General features: G+C 32.3%; 1 protein-coding gene and 1 long non-coding RNA gene across 3 annotated transcripts in view; one reads left to right on the top strand and one right to left on the bottom strand.

Annotated features, from left to right (window-relative positions):
• Nucleotides 1-13319, bottom strand: part of IFT74 (intraflagellar transport 74) — a 106056-nt gene that overhangs the window by 87237 nt on the left and 5500 nt on the right. The window contains exons 3-8 of one of the 2 annotated variants that reach the window (XM_045840515.1): nucleotides 10157-10292; nucleotides 8336-8384; nucleotides 6793-6888; nucleotides 6570-6630; nucleotides 4062-4121; nucleotides 2889-2950 (exon numbers count right to left, since the gene is read on the bottom strand). In XM_045840515.1, coding sequence (XP_045696471.1) covers nucleotides 2889-2950; nucleotides 4062-4121; nucleotides 6570-6630; nucleotides 6793-6888; nucleotides 8336-8384; nucleotides 10157-10292 — 464 coding nt within the window. Of the gene's footprint in view, nucleotides 1-2888; nucleotides 2951-4061; nucleotides 4122-6569; nucleotides 6631-6792; nucleotides 6892-8335; nucleotides 8385-10156; nucleotides 10293-13319 lie in introns of both variants that reach the window. The other variant, XM_045840513.1, reaches the window with a different exon arrangement.
• Nucleotides 5667-10335, top strand: LOC123819926. The gene is made up of 3 exons (XR_006785868.1): nucleotides 5667-5804; nucleotides 5909-6076; nucleotides 10202-10335. It is a non-coding gene; the product is annotated as an uncharacterized LOC123819926 (long non-coding RNA).

A 13319-nucleotide genomic window follows, 5' to 3' on the forward strand; every position in this document is an offset into this window, starting at 1 on the left:
AGAATTAACATCATCAAATGTCCATACTACCCAAAGCAATCTATAGATTCAACACAATCCCTATAAAAGTACTAATGATATATTTCACAGATATAGAACAAATATTTCAAAAATTTATATGGCTCCACCCCATAAACGCCCCCCAAATAGCCTGAGAAATTTTGAGAAGTAGGAGGGATCACAATACCTGTTATCAATCTATACTAAAAAGTCACTCTAACCCAAATAGTCTGGTATTGGTATAAGAACAGATCCATAGACAAATGGAACAGAACAGAGAGACCAGAAAAAAAAAACCCATGTCTCTATGGTCAATTAATATTTGACAAAGGGGGCAGGAGCATAAAATGGAGTAAAAATAGCCTGTTCAATAAATGGTGTTCAGGAGATCTAGACAAGTACATGCAACAACAACAAAAAAATTACACTAGACCACCAACTTACACCATGCACAAAAATAAGCTGAAGATGGCTAAAAGACTTAAATTTAAGTCACAACACCATAAAAGTCCTAGAGGAGAAGATAGGCAGGAAAATCTCAGATATTCCATGCACCAATATTTCACCCATTCCTCTCCCAGGGCAAAGGATATAAAGGAAAGAATAAAGAAATGGGATTATATCAAATTAAAAAGTTCTGCACAGCTAAAGAAAACATGAACAAAATGGAAAGGAAACCAAACATATGGGAAAACATAATTGCTAATGATACCTCAGACAAGAGTTTGAACGCCAAAATACACAAAGAACTCACATGACTCCACACCAGGAAGACAAAGAATCCAATTAAAAAGTGGGCAAAGGACCTAACAGACACTTCTCCAAAGAGGACATACAGAGGGCCCAGACTCACATGAAAAAATGCTCAACATCACTAGCCATCAGAGAGATACAAATTAAAATTACAATGAGATATAACTTCTCCCTGGTCAGAATGGCCATTATTAACAAATGAACAAACGAGTGCTGGTGAGGTTGTGGAGAAAAGGGAACCCTAGTGTACTGTTGGTGGGAATGTAGACTGGTTCAGCCACTGTGGAAAACAGTATGAAATTTCATCAAAAAAGTAAGAATGGAACTGCATTTTGATCCAGCGATTCCACCTAAGAACCCCGAAACACCAACTGAAAAGAACCTATGCACCCCTCTGTTCATAGCAGTGTTATTTACAACAGGCAAGTGCTGGAAAAAGCCTAAGCACCCATCAGTAAATGATTGGATCAAAAAACTGTGGTACTTTTACAAAATGGACTACTACGCAGCAAAAAGAAAGAACCCTTATCCTTCATGACAGCATGGATGGAACTGGAGAGTATAATGCTAAGTGATATAAGCCACACAGTGCCCTGACTGGTCTGGCTCAGTGGATTGAGTGCTGGACTGTGGACCAAAGGGTCACTGGTTCAATTCCCAGTTAGAGAACATGCCTGGGTTGTGGGTCAGGTCCCCAGCAGAGGGCATACTAGAGGCAATCACACATTGATGTTTCCCTCCCTTACCCTCTAAGAATATTTGGAAAAAAAAGAAAATAAGTCAGGCGGTGAAGGATAAATACCATATGACTCACCTATAAGTGGAATCTAATCAACAAAACAGAAAATCAAAATTGAATTAGAGACATGAAAATAAAGAACAAACTGACAGTGAAAAGTGACCAGAGGGGAGAGGGGAAAGAGGAGGAGAATAACAAGAGAAAACAGGGAGAGGGGTAAGTCGAGGGCATGTATAGAGGACCCATGTACAGAGAGCACGAACAACAGGATGTGGGAGCAAGGGGGTGGGCAGGGCAGAAGAGAGCAATGGGAAAAAATGAGACAACTAATTTTATTTATTTTTTAAACAATGTTATTTATTTATTTTTAGAGAGGGGGACGGGAAGGAGAAAGAGGGAAATATCAATGTGTGGTTGCCTCTCGAGCGCCCCCCAATGGGGACCTGGCCCACAAGCCAGGCATGTGCCCTGACTGGGAATTGAACTGGCCACCCTTTGGTTCGTAGCCCACGCTCATTCCACTGAGGTATACTAGCTAGGACAGACAACTGTAATTTAAAAAAAGAATTTTTCAACACACACACACACACACAGCCTATAATATTTTGTTACAGTAGTCCTAATGGACATCTACTTACTATTTTTAAGACATTACTGTCACTACCACTGTTACCTTGGTATTTGATTTTTAACCAGGTTATATATAAACATGCAGATATAATCTATACCTATGATGTGGATAACTGGTATAACAATTATTAATTAATAATTAGATAGTATATAAAATAATGAAATACTATAAATAACTTACCTTTTGTTAGATTGGGGCTTAAATCTCATAATATATGTGAGTTAAAAAGCCCAGGTTAAAATTACAAATGTGAGATATGAAGATGTCTTTATCTATCTTAGAATTTTAAACTCCCAGTAGAAATTTTATTTTTTTAATCAATATAGTACTTTTAGCCCTGGCTGGTGTGGCTCAGTGGATTGAGCGCCAGCCTGTGAATGAAAGGGTTGCCAGTTCCATTCCTAGTCAGGACACATGCCTGGGTTGCAGGCCAGGTCCCCAGTAGGGTATGTGCAGGAGGCAATTATACACTGATGTTTCTCTCCCTCTCTATCTCCCTCCCTTCCCCTCTCTCTAAAGCTAAAATGAAAAAAAAATCTTTAAAAAATATGTAGTACTTTTATTTGAACAGAATTAGGGTACTTAATAGTAAATAAAGATTATTAATAATAAAATTTGTATTGCAAATATTTCAACTTTTTTAAATAAAATAATGCAACAGGGAAAAACAAGAAAATGTGTAAGGAAATAAATGGCTCAGAAGTTTAAACTACCTCACATAGCTCACTTATAAATCTGTTTTATTTCTGACTGGATTGTACTTACGCTTGTCTTTCAGTGAATATGATATCCATACTTTGTGTTTCTCGATCATTTTGAGCTTTAAGCTAAATAAAGAGTTAACACAGATGTGAGGGATAAAACATTGCCATGAAACCAAACTATTTCTTTAAAAATTATTCTGGTTATGAACTATGAGAGATTATTATAATAATCCTAATACTACATGCAAAGTTTTTAAAAAGTGTTTGTTTCAATTAACAAATCACCATACCAGATAAAGTCATTTTCACAGGCATGGTAATCTCACATCAACAATATTCATTCTGTCAAGTAATCCAAGATAAACTTAATTTATGTAACAACAATTTCAAAAATTTATTTGTTGTTCAATAGTTGATTAACAATGTGTTAAATTTAGACCCAACATAAACTTTATTCTGAAGTAATTCAGGATTTCACATGAGCACTCCTAGTTGACTCTACCTGTGCATATTCAGGCTAGGATATGGACCAAACCCAAGTAAGTGACAAAACGTATGAAGAAGTTTTTACTTTTTCCATATGGTATTAAAAGTTTTCAAACTGGGAATTCTCCTGTGTTCTAAAAGCCAAGAATAATTTCACTAAATTAACATGCTTTTAGAATCCCAACTAAGGAAAGAGTCATTTTATATATTCTATGCCTTCATAGAATGTATTTGATTATATAAATGAGTTATAAACTTTGTAAATTGTAAGTTGTATGTTATTCTTATCCAAATCTTTATAATAAAAGTAAACTAGCCACTAACATTTCATTTACCAATCAAAAGTAGTCATCATATGGTAATTACTTGCTTTTCTTTCTTTGTTAGAAAACTCTGTACACGTGCCGTAGTGTGTCTATTGAGTATTCAGCTCCATTTGTGCATATATTAAACTAGATAGCAAACTAATTTATATATAAGGAAATATAGATGAGACTCCATAACTAATGCCAAGTGTAGGACCACTGCAAATATAGCCTTTAGAAAGATAATAAAGTATCCACTTGAGAGAGCCAATGAATAGGAAAAAGTTTTAAAAGCACAATTAAGGGACTTCAATTATAATAGTGGTATTTAGGATCAGAGTAGTACCTAAGGTCCATAAAGTTTTATCAAACTATTTCTAGTTATAAATGCTTTGTTTTGGAGGATATTATCTATGTGCTCTATTGCTTATACATTTTCTTACCATGTTGTAATCATTCATTACTTCTTCCATATCAGTATTGGTATTAAGTTTATCTACCAACTAAAAACAAAAATACAAAGAAAAATCACACATTCTATTAGTCTGTAAATTTTCTATAATCCATTATATTGAAATCCATATCTTAATGAAATCATTTAAGTATTAATATTTACAAGTATTTTATCTTCTAATATAAAAAGAAATATTGAGCTACCTAAGTAAGCATATACTGTGCATAAACTACAGCTTGGGGAATATAGAAAAGTAAGCAGTAATGAAGTACTACTGTTACTGCAGATTATACCTCGAAAAGGTTTGCCTGTTCTGAGGAGATGTCTGAGCTTATAAAGAAGGGTCCAGAGAAGACAAAAGTTTGGGGAAGATCATTCTCTCCCTTTCTCTCCCTCCCCACTCCCCCACCCACAGGGAAGACGGATGTTAACAGATTTACAAATTTACACCAGTAAAAATGTAAAATGATTTCTGTGGTCATCTGAAAGGTAAATAAAATCAACAGATTAAAGCACAAACAGAACACTGGTAAGCCTGGTAAGCCTACTTCAAAACGTTGGGTATGATGCCCTGGCTGGATGCTCAGTTAGCTAGAGCATAGTCCTAGCACATGAAAGTTGTGAATTTAATCCCTGGTCACAGCACATAAAACAATCAACCAATGAATGCATAAATAAATGGAACAATAAATCAATGTTTCTCTCTTTCTCCCTGAAATCAATGAATAAATTAATTTTTTAAAAAAAGTTGGCCAACGATAGCAATAGCTAACATATTTTGTGCCAAACACTGTTCCAAGCCTGTTATATGTATTATTTCACTTAATTTTCACAATTACTCTATGAAATAGATATTATTTTCCACATTTTGCAGATAAAGAAATTAGCAAAGCCGTTGCTATTGTGGCTCAGTGGATTGAGTGCTGGCCTGAAAACCAAAGGGTCGTGGGTTCGATTCCCAGTCAAAGCACATGCCTGGGTTATGGGCCGGGTCCCCAGTAGGTAGGGGGTGCACGAGAAACAATCACACATTGATGTTTCTCTCCCTCTATTTCTCCCTCCCTTCCCCTATGTCTAAAAATGGAAAGAAAGAAAGAAAGAAAGAAAGAAAGAAAGAAAGAAAAGAAAAGAAAAGAAAAGAAAAGAAAAAAGAAAAGAAAAGAAAAGAAAAGAAAAGAGTGAAAGGAAGAGGGAGGAAGGGAGGGAAGGAAGGAAGGAAGGAAGGAAGGAAGGAAGGAAGGAGAAATTTAGCAAATTGTAGAAACAGATTTTGAACAAGAGGGCTACTAAAAGCTAACTACTTTGTATAACTGATTTGAAAAGACTAATAATCTTTATTAATGTAACATATACATTAATATATATCACATTTTCACTTGTGATATAAATAATAAAACTTAATATTATTGCATACTTACTAGACATTAGAAACCTGGCTAAGTGCTTTCTCTGTATCAGATGTTAACTCATTAAATCTATATACAGCATATTTTACATGTTAATATCTTTATACTAAATAATTTGCCTAATGTATTTAATACAAATAAAAATATCTTTCATCTAATAAAAAACTATTTTTCTCATATTTAGAACAGAACATCATTTACTTAAAAAAAAACTGCACTGAATATTAAGCCACATAAAATGTTTTTTATGGATTATGTGGCCCAACAAATATGAGAATTATAATATTCAGCAAAATTTTGTTTGCAAGTACAATATATAATATCGAGTAAGTATATCATAATTTACCTAACCATTGAAAAAAAATTTTATTTTATATAAAACTGTTTCTTAATAGCAGAAGTGAGATAAACATTTTTCTCTTTCATGAAGCCCAGACACCACTGCTGCCAAAATCATCTACAAAGTTGGAAGAAAGAAAATTCTGACACTAGAAATTTTCATGGGGCCAAGATCACTCCACTGACTGGGGGAGTTATCAACACTGCCAAAAAGATTATTTCTTTTCAAATTTCCCATGAAGAAGCATTCTTGGTGGAAGTATGTATATGTTACACACTCTTTTTTTGACAGAGGCAAACACTGTATTTTAAATGAAACATAAGAATGGAGGTACCGCATTCTGAATAATTAAATTTTTAATATTTCATGATGACAATACTCCACAGAAAGATAAAATGTTCTTAGCTAACATTTTAGTACCCAATATATTTGAGCTACTTTTAAAATGATCACTTTAACACAGATTGTGAGAGTGAAATAACGCATATATGAATTGGTAGTTGTAAATAACCATACTTTTTTTTAAAAAGACTGGATGAATACTTATCAATCTGTTAAGCCAAATTATTTCTGGGCAGGGAAATAAGCAAGCAAGCAATGGGACAGTTTAATCTCATAAATCTCTATAAATTTCAATCTTTCACAATATGCATGTAAATCATATTATATGGTATTTAAAATAAAACATTTTGTAAAGTAGTAAAAAGGAATGAAAATATTTAAAGAAAATTCTCTATGAAAAATCAAATACCATGTTGTAGTCTGCTAGTTGTCCTTGAAAGTCTTTGATTTCGACAGCTAAAGTCTCAGCTCTGCAAGCATAAAATAAATACACTCATAAATTGATAAATAAGAAAATCAACATTAGGAACATTATTGATAACTACAAATTCAGCATTAAACTCCTGAAACATATAACATTAAATGTTACTAATAAAAAAGATATTACATATTTTACCTGCAAAATTACTCACCGCTTTTCATACGACAAATATACTGAATTTTCTTGGTTGTACATTTCTATTTCTTTCTGAAGTTTATTAATTTCTGTCGTAAGTTCATTTATTTTACTTCTAAATGAAAACAAATAAGTCAGCTATACTTCCAATCAAGAAAAGATATTCTAGTCAGACAAAACAATAATATGAATGGTTTTGTGAAATCTGACTTAAAAATAATTTAAGTGGCTTATTTGATTAAGAATGAAGTATATCCCAACTGATAAGAAGCTGACATAGGTTCTCGAATTACTAAGAAAAATGACAGAAGACCAGAATGGAAACCTGGTCAAACTGGTACAATCTAGAGATTGAAGTATGTGCCTAATTGTCATGCTCACAGCTCCTGCTACACTCTAGGACATAATGTCTCAAGAGTGATATTACTGACATTTTAAGTCACTCAGTAATACTAACATGGGGTTTAGCGGGGAACTATCCTGTGCACTATAGAATGTTTAACAGCATGCCTAGACTGGAGGCTAATAGCATTGCCTTCTGAATTCCACTCATGACAACTAAAAATGTCTAAAAATTACCAAATGTTCTCTGAGGAGCAAAATCACCACCACTTGAGCAGTGCTGTAGAGCTGAACAATTACACAAATAGCTAGAACTACTCTTTGATGCAGAATCAGAAATCCTGAAGAAGAGAGGCAATGTAATGATGATGAATGGCTCCATTTTGTTTCCTTCTTTTGAATAAAAAGTAGCTGGATACCAAGAGATGCCATACAACAATTGTCTTACTATCTTTCTTATTGATGATAAGGATAGATGCGGAAAACCTACACTTCTCTTTATTTACTTCTACAGGTTTGAGAGTCAAAAAAAAAAATCAGGTAACTGAGACAAAAGAATCAAGAAGGGCTAAAAGAAAAATGAACTTTTAAGTTACAATAGAAGAAAGGGTTAAATGAAGTGGAATAAGAGAGAAAGAAGATATAGATGAGGAGCTAAGAAGAAAATGTAAAATGGGAAAATGAAGATAAAACAGTAGGATATCAGCAGAGAAAAAGGTAGGGAGAAAAAAAGAAGAAAGTTCTTCATTTATAACTGCACAGAGATATATAACATAGCTTATGAACTAATTAAAATTAGGCCATATTTGTAAGCAACTGAACAAATATAAACTTAAGTAAAATTCTGCATTAATTAATGTTCATAAATAAATATATACATATTCCCTTTCTTATTAGCTGTCTAACTGGTGATATTTCAATAGTATAAATAATATATTTCAGAACAATCAGTGAAAAAAGCATAAAAGGTTATATTTATCATTAAACTTTTAGAAAGTTAACTTGAAATATATAGCTAACATATGCAAAATTATAATATTTAAAATCTCAGCCTAATTTCATTTTATGTCAATATTGTAGTACAGCCAAATTAACCACAAATTATGTCAGAATATAAAATAAATCTTAGAAATCAACACATATCTAATTATCTCAATAAGTACCATAATCAAAATTTCATAATCATGCATAGAAAAAAAAATGTTTATTTAACATACCGAAGAAGCCCAAGATAATAAGATTTGTCTAAAATTTGCCTCTGGGGACCTAAAAAAATTTTTTTAAGCATTAGTGTTCAGTTTAGAAATGCCACCAAAATAGCAAATCAAAAGCAAAGAATTACACTGTACAATTTTGACAGTTCTCATGAATGCCCCAATAGATCTGATAATCAAGAAGAATTACTGAAATGGAAAAGAGAACTAATATTTTAGCATCATAATATAATAGAAGCTTGAATTAAAACCTCAAAGATGGGACTAGAGGTGTGGCTATTAAGACAGACTCTTCAGGTCAGGCTGACTAAATGGAAACCGGGTAAGGGAGTCTAGAATAGGGCCATCCAAGAGAACTTTCTGCAACAGTGAAAATATTCTATACCAGCACTGTCCAATAAATGAACTACATGGGATTACAGAGCACTTGAAATGTGCTTGGTGCTATTGGGAAACTAAAGTTTTATTTTACTTAATTTTACTTAGTTTAAACTTAAATAGCTATTGGCTATCATAATGGAAAATGCAGATTTAGACTATGAATTTCTCAGTGCAAGCAAGAGATTATGATTTTTCATAATCTGTCTCAGAGACTTTTTTATAAACATGATGTTGTATTTCATTAAGACTAAGAAAGTACTCCTAGGTTAAATGTCCCAAATCTTGAAAGAGGTAAGTGCCCTGCAAGGCATGAGAGGTAAGGCTAGGGAGGTCTAAGTGGAGAAAAAGGAGAGAATGTTTTATTAAAATGGGAAATGGGGTACTAGAATAGATAAGAACAAAAGACACAACAGATAGTGGTACATAGTGATAACAATCAAAACTCTTTTATGTAAGGCTTTGAAGTACATTGGTAGAAACTGACCAAAGTATATTTTGTTTTAAAAGAGAAATTAATACAGTATAAATATTTAGTAAATTCTTTATAGAATTTCAGTATGTTTCTACCCTTGATATTTAATAATATTAAATGAACATTTCCATGAATAGCATTTTAAAGAATAAACAACTATATAATTTTGACTCATTTTTTTCACAGTATTGATAATTACTAACCAAGCTTTTCTAAATCTATTGGTTTTTAATATTTAGTGAGCTAAGTGCATTATAATACAAGTAAGAAAATTTAAGTATCCTGAAAGGCATGACATGCTATATTAAAAAGGTAGCATAATATCTTATAATTAATTTTGTACCAGTAAAATATCTTCATTCCTGATAGTAATCTGTCACAAATACAGAAAATAAAGCACTCATAAAACAATTCACCATGCTTTGATTTATATATACATAGACCAATTTTTTGAAACATAACATATAGTATATTGTTAATCCTTTCTAAACACATACAGAGAAGCATTAGTGAGCAATGTGGTATAAATCTGTATTAGCCTTATTTCCTTACGTAAGTATTATAACACAGTATTATTAGGAAAAGTAACACTTTTTGACGTCTCATAAATATACAAAATCTTAATATTGTAATTTTGATATAGAAATAAATCAAAAAGTATTTCAGAATAGTTCCATATGGTACTAGAAATTTAATTTTCATTCTTTAGCTTTTCTTCAAATTATTTCAAATTTCTTGAAGTTGTAGCAAATCTCTATGTTCAGAAAAATGAAGATCAAAATATATGTATATACCTCTCTAGTTCACAATGTATTTCACATTTATTCTCTTATTTAACCCTCAAAACAATTTTGTGAATCAAGGAACAAGAATTGAGTAAAATAGCCTCTTTCACACTGTAATTCTGATTTAGTAACATGGTACTGTAATACTTCATATACAAAATATAGTCATCTTCTTAAAACAGATACCTTTAATTCCAGTTTTCATTCCACTCAAACCTTGTTGTGTTACAGGACGATCTGCAACTTTAATCTGAGAAGACAGAACTCCACCAGTCCCTATGGGGCCACCACGAGAGCCTGGTCTTGCTGTTCCAGGTGGCATCTAAATAAGAAACAAGATTTCAGTTTTAATAAACTAGAAAAACACTGTACCTCTACTATTGTTAAGAATACAAAGAGAATATTTTGAAAATTTAATTCAATATAATTTGTAAAATATCCCTTTATTTTATAATGTTTGAAATATGAAACATTATTAAATAAAATTCTTTAAAATTTCAAGTTCTATGTGTAGACATTATTTATAATACTCCAAAACTGGGAAGGAGTTAAATGTCCACATATTTTTCCTCATATAACCATAAAAAATGATTTAAAAAGTTGTATTATACAACAAAATAGTTTATAACAGTATAATTTCATTTTGTAAAAACAAAAAGTCTGAAGGATTATATAAAAAAATATTAACAATGGTTATCTCTACATGATATTATAGTTCATTCTTATTTTGCTACTTATATAATTTGGTGTTCTCAGCATTGTTTATGGTAAGTATAAATATAACTTTTAAAAATCAGGAAAAAATTCATTATGAAAAAGAATTACATGTAATTCTATCCGAAGATAGCCATGTAAATATTAAAGGGCTTACATTATTCAGCAAGCATTCATATTATTACTTCAGGTCTACAAAATCCAATATAATATTATACACCCTGAGGAAAGGACAAGACTCACCTTCTTGTCAGTTCATATACAATAGTATATATGGGCATGGGAAGGTATAAAAGATAACCTGAAAATATTCCAAATGATCTTTCTCTTATCTTCCTTTTCCTCTTTTCTTTTTTTCCCTGACTTCAAAGAGTCAAGTAGTACATTAAATTAAATATGTAGTATAAATTTTATACAGGGGTTGTATACAACCATTGTCATTCATTTTGATGGATTTTAATTGTTAGCTGGTAGCCTCTAATCCTATCAGCTAACATAGTTCTTAAGTGATTCTGAGAATTACTTGGCAATTATTTTGAGTATGGGGGAGCCAGCAACAGTGACACATTGCAGAGAAAATATGTTGGGCACAGAAACAATGTCAACTCCAAATTCAAGCGAAATGAGTTCAGGGTTATTCTGAATGATCCTTGTGAGAGAATGCTAAATCTCTCATTGGGTAAACCTTCTAAATAATTTCTTCAGCTCTATACAATCATAATCATGACAGCTACTCAAATAACTATGCTACTTCTTAAAAAAATTATTTAGATGGAAGTACAGAGAAGAAAGTATAAATTAAAAATGCACATATTAAAAATATATACGTATTCACATGAAAATATATTTATAATATATTACTGATATACTTATGATACATTATTGAAAGTAAAGGACAAGAATGTACATACTATTATCTTTATTTTGGAAAATGCTAAAGTCATACAGTTATATATTCATACATGTCAGTGTTTGAAAAGAATGGAAAAAAACTCTGAAAGGATACATGTCACCCTGTTGACAATGATTATACCTGGGGTAGAAGGAGGGAACTCTGACATTTCTTTGTATGTTTTATAATGAGCATTACTATTTTAAAAACAGCAAATATTAAATAGGTAAAAAGCACCTGGCAAATAGTAGGCGATCAATGTCCACTTCTTTTTATAAATACTTAATTAACAAGCATAAATTCTTACTAGAATAATAGAAAAAGATACCCTATTTCAGTACTATCTGTAAATTTAGAAAAATCATTTCAGTATAAGTTGATGATGATATTACCTGAAACTCTAGAAAAATCTCAAAAATTTAAGAAAACTGACTTTAACAAAATTATTTCATCCCCAAAATGCTGCTCTTGTTATGAATTAAGCACAGCACCCAACATTATCTCTATTGTCTGGGTCTGAATGCTCGATATGCACCTTATGTGGTAGTTAAAACCATTTGCTGCAAGCAACAGAGAAATTACTATGAATATTTTGGTTTATTCATTTCTTTCTATGTTGTCACCACAGTTTTTTTCTCACACTTTTTTTCACTTAATACTGTATTATATATATTATTTCCTCAAATATCCTTTAAAAGAATTTTTAATGGCTACCTAATAGTCTAGGATAAAGATAGACATATAATTTATGATTTATCTATTGTAAGGCTGTTTAGGTTATATTCAAATTTCACAGTTATAATTATAATGAAAATGTAATAATTACCTTTATAGGATACTATTCTGCTTAGAATTATCAGTTTGTAAAGTTTATGCATTTTGTTCTAATACGTACTTTTCTCTTACTGATTTACTGATTTATGACACTCTATCTTACATGCAAGCTGTTACTATTTATCAGAGTTTGTTTCTAGACTACTGTTGCAACCAGAACATCATTTTACTTATGATTTATAATATATTTCATACTACTGTACATTGTTGGGTACGACTTTGTGTGGTTTCAGAGACTGTAGCCCCGCACGAGTAAGGCCTTGCCTTTAAGTCTCCACCAGAAAGCAGGGAATGCTGGTGGCAGGCACAACCCACCAACACTGAGGGTTCCTGTGGGAAATCATGCCTAAAGAATACATTGTATCCTTTGAAGCTTGCTTTGCTTTGCTATAGCCCTGTTGGTGTAAACCAGACGTTTAAGTTCTAAGCATTAAGACGTGAACTCCTTATCTTAGGAAATACACCTTAACAACCATCTGGCACCAGCATGTCTAACAGACCCTGACCTGAAGCAGATCTCTGTATTTTTTCAATTGTCATTTATAGATAATATCAGTCTTTTATAACCATAGCCTTTGGACATTGATTGATGAGCTATGCATGTATGCTATACATCCCTGCACATACTGATCCCAATAAAAGCCATTTTGGAGAAGTGCTCAAAGCATCCTCCACTAGAGGGAATTGCCAACCCTTTCCCGCCAGAAGAAGAGATTGCGGCCGGGACAACTTATTCTCATCTGCGGAGGCCAGGAGAGCTCCAAGGGAGGGAGCATCCCATAGTACATTCTTATTTTTGCTTTTTTATTGTTTTGGATAAATTTTAGAATAGTTTTGTAATAATAACCACCCCTCTGCCTGTCATACACACACATACAAACACACTGCCCCCACAAGAAATCTCACGAA

Source organism: Phyllostomus hastatus, unplaced genomic scaffold (assembly GCF_019186645.2).
Source record: "Phyllostomus hastatus isolate PE091 unplaced genomic scaffold, TTU_PhHast_1.1 phas_contig_34, whole genome shotgun sequence".
Classification (NCBI taxonomy): Eukaryota; Metazoa; Chordata; class Mammalia; order Chiroptera; family Phyllostomidae; genus Phyllostomus; species Phyllostomus hastatus.